Here is a 16,266-nt window from a genome sequence, read left to right as displayed (position 1 = left end):
GAAAATGTTTTAAGAATGGAAAAAAACCCTCTCATTTTTAACATTTTACCATCTAATCTTGGTGATGATCTGTCTCTCTGTTCATTATTTTATTTTTTGATGCATTTCAAAGTGAGTTACAGATATCAGCCTCACCCCAAACAATTCAGAATGCATATTGTTAACTAGAGTAAATATATTTTTACATTGTTTTGGAGTAGCATTTATATATAGTGAAATGCTCACATTTTTTTTTTAATGTTTATTTATTTTTGAGAGAGCATGAGCAGGAGAGGGGCAGAGAGAGAGGGGTCCAAAGATCCCAAGCAGGCTCTGACAGCACAGAGCCCATAGCAGGGCTTAAAGTCACAAACTGTGAAATCATGACCTGAGCTAAGGTCGGATGCTCATCCAACGAACCACCCAGGCTCGCATCTTTAGATACTATTCGATGAGTTTTGACAATTGCATAAACCTTTATCAAGATACAGATATTTCTATCACCTGAGAACATTCTCTCAAGTTTCCACCGATCCCTGGCTCCATCCTGCCTAGAACGGCAGACGTGGTGGCCCTAGACCCCCCCTGAGCTCATCAGGGACACTCTCAGCATAGACTGGAGTGGGGCCAGGCCTCTCTGGACTGCCTGCCAGCTGCTGCAGCAACGACAGGGTCCCATACAGGGCAGACAGGGGCTGCTTGGTTTCCAGATCCCAGGTTGACCTGGGGCTATTCAGTTCCATTTTCAGCCCACACTCCTCCAGGAGGCCATAGGTGATGGCCAAATCCTCACCCTGGAGTGGGGCAAGGAGCTCGGGTTTGAGGGTGAAGGGGATGTCCCAGCAGTATTTGAAGTTGGGCTCCAGGATGCTCCTTACCTAGAATAACCAGTATCAGATGTTACACGTCAGCATTTGAGGTCGGGAAGAGAAAATTTGTCCCAAGAGGGTCATGCAGGGTGACTGAAAGGGACAAAAGGTTTGGAGTCAAGAGGGCCCAGAGTCATGTCCTGGTCACGTCCTATGGTCAGTGTAATTGTGGATACATTATTGGAAATCACTGAGCATTGTTTCCTCAGCTGCTAAATGATTTTATTAACATTTCCCTTGCAGAATAGTGGCATTTGGAAATAGATGTGTGTGTATATCCATACATGTATGCAGTGTGTGTGTATGTATATGCATATGTCTATACACACATATATCCTTAAATATGTGTATGTGGAGAGAGAAGAGCGATTCCCAAATGGTAACTGTGTATATAAAGCGGGGATATGACTCAGGGACTCTGGGTTCCCAAACCTGGGTTCTTATATGGCTATTTTAGAACCGTGGGGCTCTCAGCAGGGGTTGCCATGGAAACAGAGACCCTCCTGATAGATTCATACCCACTGGGCCTGTTGCCCAGAGGGAGATGCAGCCAGGGATTTCCCAGTTGCCAGAGCAGGATCCTGTCTCCCTGGCAGAAACCTGCATCATCTCTTCTTCCTCAGATTCATTCTTAACTCTGGTTCTTTCACCCTCTTCCCTGGACACTAGCCCCTGAGAATATCTCACCAGCTTCTGCTGCTGGAGCAGGATCCTCTTTTCCATGGACTGGGCCAGCAGATCATGTTGGGTGTCACTCAACACTGGAAACGGGGACATTTGGGGAAAGACAGTGATGAAGGGTTAGATTTTCCTCTCCCCGCTGTGAGCTGGGAGACCCTATGAGAGGGGAACTCTTGAGGCAGAGGAATCACCCATTGGACTTTGAAGGTCAAGTTCACTTTACTGGAAAGTCCTCCTTCTACTCTTGGAATGCCTCCAGAATGCTACATAGTGTGGTCCAGAGGATGGGATCCTGAGGCTGGAGCCTGGAATCGTCCACCCATAATGATCTGTTGGATGAACTTGGGCTGGTCACTTTCTAGACCTCAGACTGTTTCTCTGTTCCCGTGGCAAATTTATCTCACTAAACCCTCTGGACATTTCAGAGAGGGGATATGTGAGGATGAAGATCATGATATTCGAAGGGTTTTGGAGAGATGGCGTCTAACCCATAGCTTTCACGAGGTCTGAAGGCCAAACTTGTGACTTTCCTACATTTCCCCCCAGATCATTCTTACCCATTATGGCTTCAAGGAGGTAGATGATGTGGAATCTTGCCTGGATCCATAGGTCTCTTGTGTCCGGTTGCGTCTCATTTAGGATTGTGCCCCCAAAGTCATCCAGAAGATCTAAGGGGCTCCCATCCAGCTATAGGAGACCCATATTATTAGTAATAAGATATTACTACTACGACTACTACTGGTATATAATTTTGCCTGTGTCTTTTAAGTCTGTAAGTGATCAACCAAGGTGGGAGGGTCAGGGCTCTTTACCTGCCCCAGGGGATTCCTAGCAGCCCCAATATTTGGCCCCTGGCCTTGTCATTGTGCCTGGGGCCAGTGTCCCAGATTGCTGACAGCCTACTCTTTCCCCTGGCATTGCCCCATCCCTCCTCCCCTGTGTATCTTGATAGCCATATTTCCTAAACCTGCCCCTTTTACCACTTTGATCAGCCCTAGGTAGTTGTAGGAACTCCTCACCGTGTCCGTGAGGTCCTGCAGAGCCTCTCGGTTCCCAAGCATGTTCAGGATAGTATGGAATATAGAATCCTGAGTGTCCTTTGAGAGCTGGGCCAAGGCCTCCATTTCCTGGAAAATCTCCTCATGTAGTTGCTTGAAATCTGCCCTCAGGCATCAGCATCAAACCAAAAATGGGTATAATTCTTTGATTACAACATTCCTGGGATGATAAGCCCCTCCCCATCAAATATGAACCCTTTTATCAACCCAAAGCAGCTCTATGGATGCCGTGTTTGAGCTCTGGGAACAGGCTAGAAATAATAGACTAGAAAACAGACAATCCTAGTGCTATGAAATGAGGGGAGCAGAATGCAGGGAGCAGAGATGGAGATTCTGGAAAGGGGTCATGGGAAGTAGAAGAAAATGACCAGGCGCTTATTTCTGGGACATGTCTAAAATAACGTGGATTCTGTGGTTGGGCTCTTAGAGATGAGGATCTGAGCTCTTGGCTCAGTTTCTACATTTGTTAAATGGGGATGTTATGAGGGATTAAATGAGTTTATATAAAATGCTTGGAGTAGTACCAGGTAGAAGCCTTGAGCCATCCTTCTTATAGTGTAATTCTACCTGTATCATCTATATCCATGTGGAATTAACCAAGGAATGGATTTGGGGGCTCTCTGCTTGTCTGAGGAGACTTTGGGTGCACTCAAGATGATCTGCTGAGTGAGAGGTCACTAGAACGGACGTGCAATGACACAGGCATTTCTGTTTGGTTCACTGCTGTATCCCTAGTACTTAGAATAATGCCTGTTGCCCAGTAAGTTCTTAATAAAAGTTTGTTGCAGGTATGCCCAAACTAACGAAGGAATGAATCAGTGGAGCTGACCAAAGTGTACATTTGGAAGCAGACCTCAGTTTTCTGAGTTGCATGGAAACTCCAGTCAGGGCTCTCAGCTCTGCAAGTCCCTACCCTGGAGGCCCTGGATTCTCTCTTAATAAACACTCACCTTGCCAAAGGACTCTCTGTATTCTTCCTGGAAAGAGAATCACAAGGAATCATCTCTTTTCTCATGCTCAAACTTGCTTTTTGAGACACTTGGGAGGGTTCTGGCCTGTCATCACCTCCTCCCTCTTGCTAGACCTCTTTCTGCCCCAATTCGGATGGATCCCTCCACCTCCTGGCCTTCCTGGATCCTTCCTATTCCACAAAAACTAGAGCCAGTCCCTAGGGCAGTGGTGGCAAAGGCCGGGGAAATCTGCCCTGCTTACCAGGTGAGTGCAGCACAAGATCCAGAGACTTGTTTACATAAGATCCACTCAATGGGTACAGGAGATCATTGTTCACAGCAACTAAAAGAGAAATTATACCCCCACCAAGAGTTAGTTAGCTTCTGAAGACATTTGGTTTCTCTGGCCTTCTGCTCCCTGCCTACCCCCCCCCCCCCCCCCCCCCAGCTCCTTTCCATCTATTCCTGCCCTTTGCCCAGAGGCCAGATCCTCCTGCCTCAGGCATGGACAGCAGAGGCAACTGTGTGGGACGTTTGTACAAAGTGGCCTCATGGAGGGATCGAGTCCCACCTTCCTGTCTCTAAAATCACCCACTCACTTGATGTCTTCACCTTTTGCAGCATTCTCTCTGGAAAGAGAAAGAGAAGTGCTCATTCACAAAGCCTCAGTCTCCATCCTCCCCTTCCTCCTCCCAACCTCTCCCTCCTCTTTCCAGCTTTCTCCTCCTCCTCCCCCAGATTTCTTACCTCTTTTCACTCCTTCAGTTGATTCAGAGCCTAGGCATATGGAGACCTTAGGCAGCACACCCACAACCTCACCTCACAGTTCAAAGGGGAACTGTGGCCAGGGGCCGGTGCCAAGGTCAAAGGCAGGGGAGAGGAGGAGGTGATGGAGAAGCTTGGCTGGAAAGGTTTCCCTGTGGGTCTGTGGGGGTTGAGCCCTTACTAGCATCCGAAGGGGGTCAGTGCTCAGCAGGGCCTGCGTCTAGGCAGAGAACCTGTCCAGCTCTGAAACTCACCTTCTGGAAAGGTTTTCTGCGTGTCGTCGTCTGAGATGAGGATGTCTGGGTGGGAAGAAGCCAGGCCAGGAGAGCTGAGGTTAATCCTGCTGGACCGTTTCCCAGCCCCTGCCCGCAGCCCCCAGGCTTCCTCCTCCACACCCAGCCTGGCAGCTTTTCTCAGTGTGGCCAGGGGACGCCTCCACCAGATTCACCTGTGATGCTGGCTCAAACTCAGAGCCCCTGGCCTAATTCTACCTTCTGAATCAGACTCTCTGAAGAGAGCCTGGAGCCTGCCTTTTGAACGAGCGCCTGGGTTGATCACTGTGCTGACACTGGAGAACTTCCTCTGTAAGGTAAAGGCAGTTGGCTTTGTCCGTCCTTCTTTGGGTAGGATTGTCTGTCTGGTGCCCTTAGTCTTACTCTCTTGAGGTCTCCTCCCTCACCTGTCTGCTCCCAGTCCTGCCCCCTTCCTGGGTGATTTCATGCTGCACCTAAGAAATGCTGAGACAAGATGTTCGAGGGAGGATATTATAGACAGAAGTGTGTGTGTGTGTGTGTGTGTGTGTGTGTGTGTGTGTGTACGCGTGTGTGCATGTCTGGGGGTGGGGGGGAGAAGGGAACGGCATCCCCTGATCCCTGAGGAGCTGGACCCTAGCTGTATCAGGCTCACCTCTTCCTGGGACTTAAATTGGGGGAGGCTGGTTGTGTCCCCAGCGCTCACCATTCCATCCAGGGGTATAGTTGCTGTTTGATGCAAATGGTTTGCCCATGTGGAGTCAGAACCCGAAGTGTGTGCGTGTGCTGGGGCACTGAGGCCCAAGAGCGAGGGAGGGAGAGATGTAGATACAACCCTGCCTTATGTTCCTGGGGCACTGTGTCTGCCGGTTTGTTTGGGATCCTGCGGCTCTCTCCTGGGCTTTCTCCCGAGGTTATGGGTACCCTGGGGAGCGCCCTGTGGCTCCCCCAGGCCAGCTGCTGAGAGCGGCTTGAGCGGACACTGGAATGAATACAGATGATGGGGTTGGGGCTGCCCTTGGCCTGGTGCCAAGGACACCTCCACGCCGGACGCCCCTTCGTCCCCATCCACACGGGAGACTATCTCTGTATCTTCCCGGAGCAGCGTTTCTGTCAGTCAGCCGTGCTGGGAGGTGGCTTTGGTGGTGGGATGTGTATGTCCCCACAGTGGGGAGGTGTTTTTCGGCCTGCTGCACAGAGCAGCAAGTGGATGCCAGCTGCTGGCCCTTCCCCTCTCTTTCTCTTCTCCGGAGAAGCGGACGCCCCCTCCCCATCTTCCCCTTTCAGCCTCTGCTTACCCCAGCCATTGTTCTCGAAAATCAGCTGCTTCTTCTTATAGGCGATCACGGTGCCCTCTGGCAGAGTCAACATCTTCTCTCTCACTTTGAGACCCTCTCCCTGGCCTTGACCCTGGAGAGAGAAACCAGGCAATGTGGTCTCATGTACATGTGATCTTAAAACTCAAATAGATCTACCTTTTGCACTGGTGGTGGGAATGCAAACTGGTGCAGCCGCTCTGGAAAACACTATGCAGCTTCCTCAAAAAATAGAGCTGAAAATAGAGCTACCCTACGACCCAGCAATTGCACTACTAGGTATTTAACCAAGGGATACAGGTGTGCTGTTTCGAAGGGACACATGCACCCCCGTGTTTATAGCAGCACTATTAACCATAGCCAAAGTAGGGAAAGAGCCCAGATGTCCATCGATGGATGAATGGATAAAGAAGATGTGGTATATAAATACCATGAAGTATTACTCAGCCATGAAAAAGAATGAAACCTTGCCATTTGTAACTACGTGGATGGAACTGGAGGGTATTATGCTAAGTGCAATTAGTCAGAGAAAGACAAAAATCATATGACTTCACTCATATGAGGACTTTAAGAGACAAAACAGATGAACGTAAGGGAAGGGAAGCAAAACAAATATAAAAACAGGGAGGGGGACAAAACAGACTTTAAAAAAAAATTTTTTTTAACGTTTATTTATTTTTGAGATAGAGACAGAGCATGAACGGGGGAGGGTCAGAGAGAGGGAGACACAGAATCTGAAGCAGGCTCCAGGCTCTGAGCTGTCAGAGCCCGACGCAGGGCTTGAACTCACAGACCGTGAGATCATGACCTGAGCCGAAGTCGGACGCTCAACCGACTGAGCCACCCAGGCGCCCCCATAAGAGACTCTTAAATATGGAGAACAAAAAGAGGGTTACTGGAGGGGTTGTGGGAGGGGGGGTGGGCTAAATGGGGAAGGGGCATTAGGGAATCTATCCTGAAATCATTGTTGCACTATATGCTAACTAATTTGGATGTAAATTCAAAAAATAAAAATGAGAAAAAAACTCAGATCTAGAAAGCGATATGGTGCCACGTGCATGTGATCAGAGACCTCGGCACCCCCCGCCCCCATCTCACCTCCCTTGATCCTGATTTATAGGTGCTGCTCTTTTTCCTTCTTGTTCCAGCATTTGCCTTCCTGTTTCTTGGTTTTGTGTTTATATTGCAATGATTTAATTTTTTTTCCAGATTTAAGTATATCCAGTCACTTTCTCCTTTTGGTGATGAGGATTTCATTTTCCTACTCTTCCCCCTCCCCAACCCTTCACTCCTCCATCCCCCATCCTCGTAAAATGTTCACATCCCAATACCTAAGGTAATATCCATTGTTTACTGTTGGGGAGACTCCTTCTCCTCACTCCAGATCTTTCCTGTAGCAGTTAATTACTAGGACAGTTGTGTGCCCTCTCTGTCTCTTGTGGGGATACATTTTTTGAGACCGTACATATCCGAAGACCTCTCTCTTTTACTCTCACACTTGAGCATTATTTTGACTGGACATAGAAATCTAAGCTGAAATTCCTTGGAAAATGACTTTTGTTTTCCTTTTTTAGAAAATGCATGATTTTCTTTTTTTGTTTTAAAGTTTTTATTTTTTTATCTTAGCGGGTGCAAGTGGGGGAGGGGCAGAGAGGGGAGGGGGACAGAAGATCTGAAGTGAGCTCTGCACAGACAGCAGAGAGCTGGATGTGGTGCTTGAACTTGCAAACCATGAGATCATGACCTGAGCTGAATGCAGACGCTTAACCGACTGAGCCACCCAGGCGCCCCCATGCTTTTCTTTTTGAGGCAGGTATCCTGATAATTCGCACTTAGGTTCTGTGGTATATGTTGACCCATTAAATTATGCCTCCTGTTTGGTCCTTTCACCTGGAAACACATTCCTCTGGTCTCCTCACCTTTGTTGTATTATTTTTTGGATGATCTTCCTTCTTTTATTGTGTCTCTGTTATTTCTGGAACTCCTGTTTTTCAGATGTTGTATGTTTGGACTAACCCTCTAAACTTTAATATTAATATTCTCCTCTTTTTCTGCTTACTTTTTTTGGGGAAATGTCTTTGATTTTATTTTTTGGCTTTCCTATTTTAAAAAGAAATTAGACTTCTGGTTTCTGTGCTGGCATACTGTAAAGAGCTTAGAAGTTGTCACTCTGTCTTACAATCAAGTGAAAAGCTGAACAAACTTTACTGAGTATATTAGTCTGTAGAAAAACAGAACCAATAAGCTTTCTGTCTATATATCTATATTTCTAAAGGGATTTATTGTAAGGGATCTGTTCATGCAATTATAAAGGTTGAAAAGTCCCAGGGGCACCTGGGTGGCTCAGTCAGCTAAGTGTCCGACTTTGGCTCAGGTCATGATCTCATGGTTCGTGAGTTCGAGCCCCGTGTCAGGCTCTGTGCTGACAGTGCGGAGCCTGCTTGGGATTCTGTGTGTCCTCCCTCTGTCTCTCCCCCACTCACGCTCTGTCTCTCTCTCTGTCTCTCTGTCTGTCTCAAAAATAAATAAACATAAAACATTTTTTAAGGGGTTCCTGGGTGGCTCAGTCAGTTAAGTGTCAACTCGTGGTTTCGGCTTGGGTCATGTTCTGACAGTTTGTGTTTGAGCCCCACCTATGTCCGGCTCTGCACTGACTGTGGGGAGCCTGGGTGAGATCCTCTCTCTCCCTCTCTCTCCGCCCCTCCCCCACTCACACGTGTGCTCTCTCTCAAATCTCAAATAATAAAAACTTAAAAAAAAATTCATAAAAAGAAAAATCCCAAGATGTACAGACCCAGGAGAACTAATGGTATAGTTCCAGTCTGAATTTAAAGGCCTTAGAAGCAGGAGTGCAAGGCAGAGTCTGATGGCAGAGCAGCGTCCCAGCTGAAAGATACTTAGGCGGAGAGTGAACTCCAGTCTTTCTCCACCTTTTGTTTCATTCAGAACTTCAGTGGATTGGAAGAGGCCTGCCTGCACTGGGGAAGATAATCTGCTTTACCAGTCTACCCGTTCAAATCTCATCCAGAAACATACAGGCACACCTAGAATAACCTTGAACCAAAAACTGTGTACCTCATGGACCAGTCATGTTGGCAACATAAAATTAACCATCACACTGAGTAGTAATTACTGTATTCTGGAGACCTGATTGAGTGTTCATATGTATTATGGACTTTTATGTAGCAGTTATATTTTAAGTAGTTTTTAAAAATTTATTAATTTTTAACATTTATTTATTTTTGAGACAGAGAGAGACAGAGCATGAATGGGGGAGGGTCAGAGAGAGGGAGACACAGAATCTGAAACAGGCTCCAAGCTCTGAGCTGTCAGCACAGAGCCTGATGTGGGGCTCGAACCCACGAACTGTGAGATCATGACTGAGCCGAAGTCGGACACTCAACCGACTGAGCCACCCAGGTGCCCCATATTTTAAGTAGTTTTTTTTTTTAAAGTTTATTTATTTTGAGAGAGAGAGAGCAAGTGAGGGAAGACAGAGAGGGAGAGAGAAAATCCCAAGCAGGCTCTGTGTTGTCAGTGTAGAGCCCAGCACAGGGCTTGATTCCACAAACCCTGAGATCATGACCTGAACTGAAATCAAGAGTCAGATGCTCAACTGACTGAGCCACCCAGGCACCCCTGTAGGTGTAGGTGTTATATTTTAATTTTATGGATGAGGGACCCTATGTCAGAAACATGAATAATGACCTCAGGCAGCCTAGTGAGTAAATGGCTTCTCCAGAATTCAGCCCTACTCTTTGATGAGAAGAATGTCCTGGTGAGTCCAATGTCAACTAAGAGAGTGCAGTGCAAACCAATGGTGTGGGAAAACGCTGACACAGCTGGGAATCTACAAACCGTTTAACAACATCACAGCCCAGGAGCCATGCTTAGAACCGGCACCTGCTGTGAACACCTGGGGCATAGGCCAGACACACAGCTGAGCATTCGCCCTCTGCAAAATGCCTCAGGGTGTTCTCCTGTTCTCCCAAAACCCCGTCAGCACACCGAAACTGATGTGAAAACAGCGGGCCGTGGCAATACCCTCCAAACTGGAGTTAAGTTTGGTTTCAAACTTCTTTGTCCACTGGGTGGCGCCTTGCTCTCCTCTAGGGTTAATACACAGATCTTGTGAAAGTTAGCTCACATCTCCGTTTTTGTCTTGTTTTGTTTTTTTGGTTTCTGAATCTCTTCAGTGAGGACAGATTACATATAAAATATATTTTGTGTAAATGTCCATTATAACACACGCACACACACACTTTATATGTCCCTGAGTCACAGTTCATGTTGAGTAAATATTTGATGAACTGCTTTGTTTTAAACTTTTTTTTTTTTTTTTTAATTGTGATGATTGTAAGTTATGTACATCATATGTGCTTGGAGATATTTAATCTTAATACGGAACACTTTCTACTCAGGGTATCACAGTATTTAGGATGTTTGAACTGCTGAGGTTTTGTATTGTATGTGGCCCCTTGTTTCTTCCAGCCATAAAGCTGCACATGTATGTAGTATAGCAACCATACATATATATCTTTTAAGTTTATTTATTTATTTGGAGAGAGAGAGTGTAAGTGGGGAGGAACAGAGAGAGAGGGAGGGAAAGAGAGAATCCCCAGCAGGTTCCACACTGGCAGTGCAGAGACCAACACAGGGCTTGAACTCACGAACTGTGAGATCATGACCGGAGCTGAAACCAGACGCTCAGCCAACTGAGCCACCCAGGCGCCCCAACAATCATACTTTTAGAGTATCCAAAACCGATCGCCTAACCAAAGCAAAATATAATTGCAAATAATTAAATCTATTTCTATTTTATTGATATTGAGTAGCCTCATATATTAAAATACTAAAACGAGCATGTTAGAATATACTCTCGGGTCCGGAGTCAGGATTCCTTGGCACATGAGAAGTGGGAAATAATGACCCCATTCATTCCAGCCCCCAGAGACAGGCCCTAATAAGATGCAGAGCCCCTGGGAAGTGGGGTGGGGCTGGCTGTGCTCTTGGTGTCCCCATCCCACTTCAGACAACCATGTACCTTGACAGAAGTCATCCAAGGGATAAAGCATTTTCCCAAAACGTTCACACTGCTGCTGTCATGCAACACCGTGCTGTTGATCAGCTCCACGGCCTCTGTCACCACATAGAGATTGTCATCTCTGTCCTGGCACTTCCTCAGAAACAGCAGCTCCTGATCCAACACTTTCCTGAGGTAGGTGGGAAGAGAAAGGTCACAGTGGGAAAGGGATGCCTTTTTCAAAAATGCTTATTAATTTATATTGAGAGAGTGCATGCATGCAAGTGGGGGAGGGGCAGAGAGAGAGGGCAAGAGAGAGAATCCCAAGCAGGCTCCACGTTGTCAGTGCAGAGCCTGACGTGGGGCTTGATCCCATGACCGTGAGGTCATGATCTGAGCTGGAATCTAGTGTCAGATGCTTAACTGACAGAGCCACCCAGGCGCCCCCGGGAAAGGAGGGCCTTCTTGGCTCGTTGTGGATTACTCTTCTAAGACCCTGGATGGGGTACAGAGCATTTGGAATTTGATGGGTGAGTTCTCCATGGGTAGGAAGATACTGGTTTATAGGTTAGGTTGCTTAGGGCAACAGAACATCTCTGATGTGCACGGTGGAGGGGTCCCCATTCTCTGATGGGTATGGTATGACAGTATGCATACCATATTATGAAGAGCCATTTACATTTTCCAAAATTATATTGGTCGTGTTAGCGTAGTTTGTACATTTCCAGTACCAGGGCCTCTCAGCAGGAGAGGCTCAAAGTAGATGAGTCCAGGTGATGGAGACCAGTGCTTAGGAGACCCTGTTGTCAAAGCTGGGTACACACAGCACACGTGCCCATGTAGAGCAGGTGGCTAAAGTGTGATGAAGGAGGGCACGTGCTGGGTGATTTTTCATGACTAGCGCAGATGGGCTTTATGGGTCGACCGTCCTTAGTAGGGGGGTTGGTAGAGCTTGACTTGAAGATGTAAGTTGGGGGAGATGTGGAAGGTCTGCAGTGCTGAGACTCAACTGTGGTTCTGCTCCAGGCCCCACCGTACTTGGTGCCCTGGTGACAGCCGTGTGGAATACTGAGAGACCCTTAAATTTGCCTTTCAGGGCAGGAGGTTACTGACCATCCAGTGCCCTTGGAGAGAAATGCAGGCTTCTTACCATTTGTCCAAGGAGTGTGTCATCTGACTCTGCTTACCTCCCAACCTTCACTTTACATCACCTTCATCCTTGTTGATGAAGCTTACGCTTCCCTGGCCTCCCCCTCCTCTTGGAAACACCCAGCTCTGTCCTGTCCCAGGGCCTTTCAGCTCTAATTCGGACCCTTTTCCTCTTGCTTGCTTCTTTCATTCTTTAGGTTTGAGCTCAACTGTTAGCACCAGAGAGAAACCTAAGCCGACCACCTTCAGCGTCTCTTTGACCTCGTCCTGTTTCTTATCTCCAGAGCTCCCGTCGTGATCTGTAAGTGCCTTCGGAGCTGAATACATGACATGCCCACATCCCCTCTATTAGAAATAGCCAACTGCCTTTTTTTTTTTTTTTTTTTTTTTCCCATTAAAGGTCTGACCTCAGGCTGACTTATTTCACTTGGAGGTAGCTAATTAAAATGTATCCTAGAAACTGCCTCTTTGCTGAAATACTGAGAATTTCTTTTTCTTTCTGAGCAGCTAAAGAATCTCAGATACTCTTGCACCATAAACAGTCTTTGCAAATGTTATTGTTAATAAGGGCCTTGTAAGAACTCAGGAATACGGAAATTGTCCAATGCCCTGTGAAAGTAACTTTTAGTCTTTAAGCAGTCTGTGATTTTTAACTTGTTGCTTTCTTAACAATTGGTTGGGTTTGTAAACACATTATTTAAGTTGGCATTTCTGTTTTTACTTATTTATTTGTTTTAAATTTATTTATTTATTTAGAGAGAGAGAGCCACCAGCAAGCTGGGGAGGGGCAGAGAGAGAGGGTGAGCGAGACAGATTCCCAAGCAGGCTCAGTGGTGTCAGCACAGAGCTCCACAAGGGGCTCGATCCCACAAACTGTGAGATGATGATCTGAGCTGAAACCAGGAGACAGACGCTTAACCAACGGAGCTGCCCAGGCACCCTGAAGTTGACTGTTTTTAGAAGGCAGTAAAGACTTAATTTCTTCGTTGAGCTCTTAGAGATCGTTTGATACCCGCCTTTGCCTATACGCTTGGAGGTAAATGAAATCCCAGGACACTACTTCATACCTTATGTCAACAGAGAGTTTCAGATTCTTTGTCTCCCATAAATAAATACTTTGTTAATCAATACTTTATTTTTTATCGCCTGCTCTTCCTCACTGCCTGCCCTTTGCCTGTCCACACTAAATATGAGCGGCTTTAGGGTGGAGATGGGTAGCACATGATAGCGCAGTAATGGGTAATTGCTGTTTTAATAAATATGTATTAAGTGACTAATAATTATTCGCTGAAGGAATGAATAAGTGAATAACCAAGAAGAACAGCATAGCTTGCCTGCGGTGTCATTTTCTTCATTCAGAGCCTCAGCAGCAAGGCCTGCTAGGTGTCTCTGCCCACAAAGAGAGTCCAAGGGGCTCTGTTGACCAGTCCTTCCTCTCCCATGGCCTCACCTCTTTAGAAGGTCTTTCCAGTTTTGGGGTGGGAAGGTAACAGCGTGAAACTGGAGGAAGGTTTCATGGCACTTCGTAGCTTCCCCTGACACATTCGTTTCTAGCATGGCAGTCACACCTGCAGAAGCCTTGTACTTCCGGAACATGGTGTCACTGAAGATAAATGGTCCCTTGATAACAGTTTCTGAGGACAGAAAAGGTGACTTCAGGTTTAATCAAAAATTTACTCTGGAACAGTTGGAAAATGGAACGGAGATAGAGTGACCAAGTCCTGTGTTGCTTCAGCCCTCTTACCTATTGAAATCTTTCAGAAGCTAACAAAATAATGTGGTTTTTTTGTTTTGTTTTTATTAACTTGTTTTATTTTTTATTTTTTTAAGTTTACATCCAAATTAGTTAGCATATAGTGCAACAATGATTTCAGGAGTACATTCCTTAGTGCCCCTTATCCATTTAGCCCATCCCCCCTCCCACAACCCCTCCCGTAACCCTCAGTTTGTTCTCCATATTTATGAGTCTCTTCTCTTTTGTCCCCCTCCCTGTTTTTATATTATTTTTCCCTTCCCTTGTGTTCATCTGTTTTGTCTCTTAAAGGCCTCATATGAGGGAAGTCGTATGATTTTTGTCTTTCTCTGACTAATGTCACTTAGCATAATTCCCTCCAGTTCCATCCACGTAGTTGCGAATGGCAAGATTTCATTCTTTCTGATTGCCGAGTAATACTCCATTGTATATATACACCACAACTTCTTTATCCATTCACCCATCGATGGACATCTGGGCTCTTTCCCTACTTTGGCTATTGTTGATAGTGCTGCTATAAACACGGGGGTGCATGTGTCCCTTCAAAACAGCACACCTGTATCCCTTGGTTAAATACCTAGTAGTGCAATTGCTGGGTCGTAGGGTAGCTCTATTTTTTGAGGAAGCTGCACAGTGTTTTCCAGAGTGGCTGCACCAGCTTGCATTCCCAACAAAATAATGTTTTAAGCGTAAATTACTGCTGAGGACAAATGTTTGAATCAACCCAAGGGTCGGATAACAGGGATGTCATCTCAAACCCTGAGACGTGGTGACATCGTGTGTGCCCTGGTCAAGGAGACCCATGACATCATCTTTCCTCTGCAGCAGGTGCAGCATCTGGCCCCAGGAGGCAGCACGCTGGAGCAGAAAATGTTAAGCATGTGGAGCCAGACGGATCTGGGTTTGGATTCTCGTTTTACTAGTTCCCAGGTACATAACCTAGAACAAATTATTTTATAAGTTTCAATTCACTGTTCTGTAACTGGGGGTAATGTTTCTGACTTACGAAGCTGCTATAAGTATTAAATGAACTGATAAATGCTCGGGTCCAGATATTAGTAGATTCTCAAATAGTCATAGGTTCTTGCCCAGTGTCTTTCGGCAAAACTGCTCCTAACGTTTACCTGTGTGTGTGTCTCAGGGATTCTTGCATGGTGCACTACCTGTCTGGGCACCTATGTTTTTCACTCCCTGCCTCCCAGCCCTTGTTGGCAATACCTGGGACTGAAGAACTTGGCTCCAGGATGTCCATGAGGGTGTATTCTACTGGAATATCAGGTAGTTCCCAGAACTGTGAGAGAGTCTTCTTTTTCTTCCGTAAAATTGCAAACTGACGGAATTTGTTGGCGTTCAGCAGGTGTTTCACAGGTGTCAGGTCTTTGTCTCCGAGCTCTTTGACCAAATTCTTACTAATATTCTCAAACATGGAGGACATGTTGCTAGGGACAGATAGAAGGGGAGTACAGATTTCAGTGGAGATGGGGAAGAAAGTGGGTAAGCTGTCACAGAGCTTGATGTTTTTCCTAAGGAAGAGGACATATATGTGAGATTAACTTAGGTCTTCGAGTAGTGACTAAATCATACTTTCTCAATTTTGGTATTCTAAACACAGCCTGGGCTTCGGAGGGAAGCACTGCTATGAAGTTCATTGCTCTTTATGGCTAGAATAGAAAAGCCTGTGTATCTCCCCACCCCCAAGCCAAGGGCACCCTCCAGGCCCACAAAGTGCTCAATGCTATCGTCAGCAGAAGGGCCTGAGAGAAGGTTAGGTATATGGCACAAATCCATGGTGGTGGTAGAGGTGGTGGCCGTGTTGGCCATCAGAGAGTGAGGGCCTCACGGGGAAGTGACCTGTGAACAAAGACTTGAGCTGGAGCAAGGTGGGGAGGAGGGAACGACGTGGCTATTTGGGAAAAAGGGTTTCAGGCAGAGGAATGAGCAAGAGCGAAGTCCGACAGGAAGATACGTGGCAGGAGAACAGGTTCAGGGCATGAGAGACTTATCAGAAAGGGAGGGGGAGTTGGGGCAGGCCCTTGCTGGTCCTTATTACGACTTCATTTGTCCTTGAGGTGGGGTTGAAAGCTGTCGGAGTGACAGATGGGACTCCTCTTTTGAAAAGGCGCCTGTGTTGCTGTTGCCCACAGAAGCAGTGAGGCAGTGAGAGCGCTAGTCGCTAGTCGCTAGTCGGGGGGGCTAGCGAGGAGGGACCCCAGTGACCTGAGTGACAGCTGATGGTGGATGGGGCCAGGGTGCTGGCACAGGAGCAGTGAGATGGGATCCGATCCCCGTCTGTGCTGAAGGTAGAGCCAACATCTACCAAAAGAGTGGTGTGGCCCCTGTGGCTGCTCAAGGCTCTGAGGCTCAGAATGAGTCAGGACAGTGCCATGTATACATCAGCAAATGACTTCTGTTTGTCAGACAGGGAGACGACCAAGAGAACGAGGGGAAGAAGTTGGGGAAGCAAGGCAACGT

At 46.7% G+C, this 16,266-nt stretch overlaps 1 protein-coding gene across 1 annotated transcript; it reads right to left on the bottom strand.

Annotated features, from left to right (window-relative positions):
• Nucleotides 1-530: 530 nt before the first annotated feature.
• Nucleotides 531-15,229, bottom strand: GSDMC (gasdermin C). The gene is made up of 8 exons (XM_042972895.1): nt 15,013-15,229; nt 13,492-13,675; nt 10,914-11,082; nt 5,858-5,963; nt 4,512-4,601; nt 2,431-2,688; nt 1,536-1,609; nt 531-857 (listed from the first exon to the last, which is right to left on the bottom strand). The coding sequence occupies exons 1-8, from the start codon at nt 15,227-15,229 to the stop codon at nt 531-533; spliced, it is 1,425 nt and encodes a 474-aa protein (XP_042828829.1).
• Nucleotides 15,230-16,266: the final 1,037 nt, after the last annotated feature.

This window comes from Panthera tigris, chromosome F2 (genome assembly GCF_018350195.1).
Source record: "Panthera tigris isolate Pti1 chromosome F2, P.tigris_Pti1_mat1.1, whole genome shotgun sequence".
In the NCBI taxonomy this organism is placed as follows: domain Eukaryota; kingdom Metazoa; phylum Chordata; class Mammalia; order Carnivora; family Felidae; genus Panthera; species Panthera tigris.
The sequence above is the reverse complement of the archived record's forward strand: the minus strand, read 5'-3'. Positions and strand labels throughout refer to the sequence as shown.

Coding starts and splice junctions, on each gene's coding strand:
- GSDMC (XM_042972895.1), bottom strand. CDS start 15,229: ATGTCCTCCATGTTTGAGAATATTAGTAAGAATTTGGTCAAAGAGCTC. Junction 13,676..15,012: donor GCCAAGTTCTTCAGTCCCAG/GTATTGCCAACA, acceptor TTCTGTCCTCAG/AAACTGTTATCAAGGGACCA. Junction 1,610..2,430: donor GCAATGCCAGGGGAAAGAGT/AGGCTGTCAGCA, acceptor CCCCGTTTCCAG/TGTTGAGTGACACCCAACAT.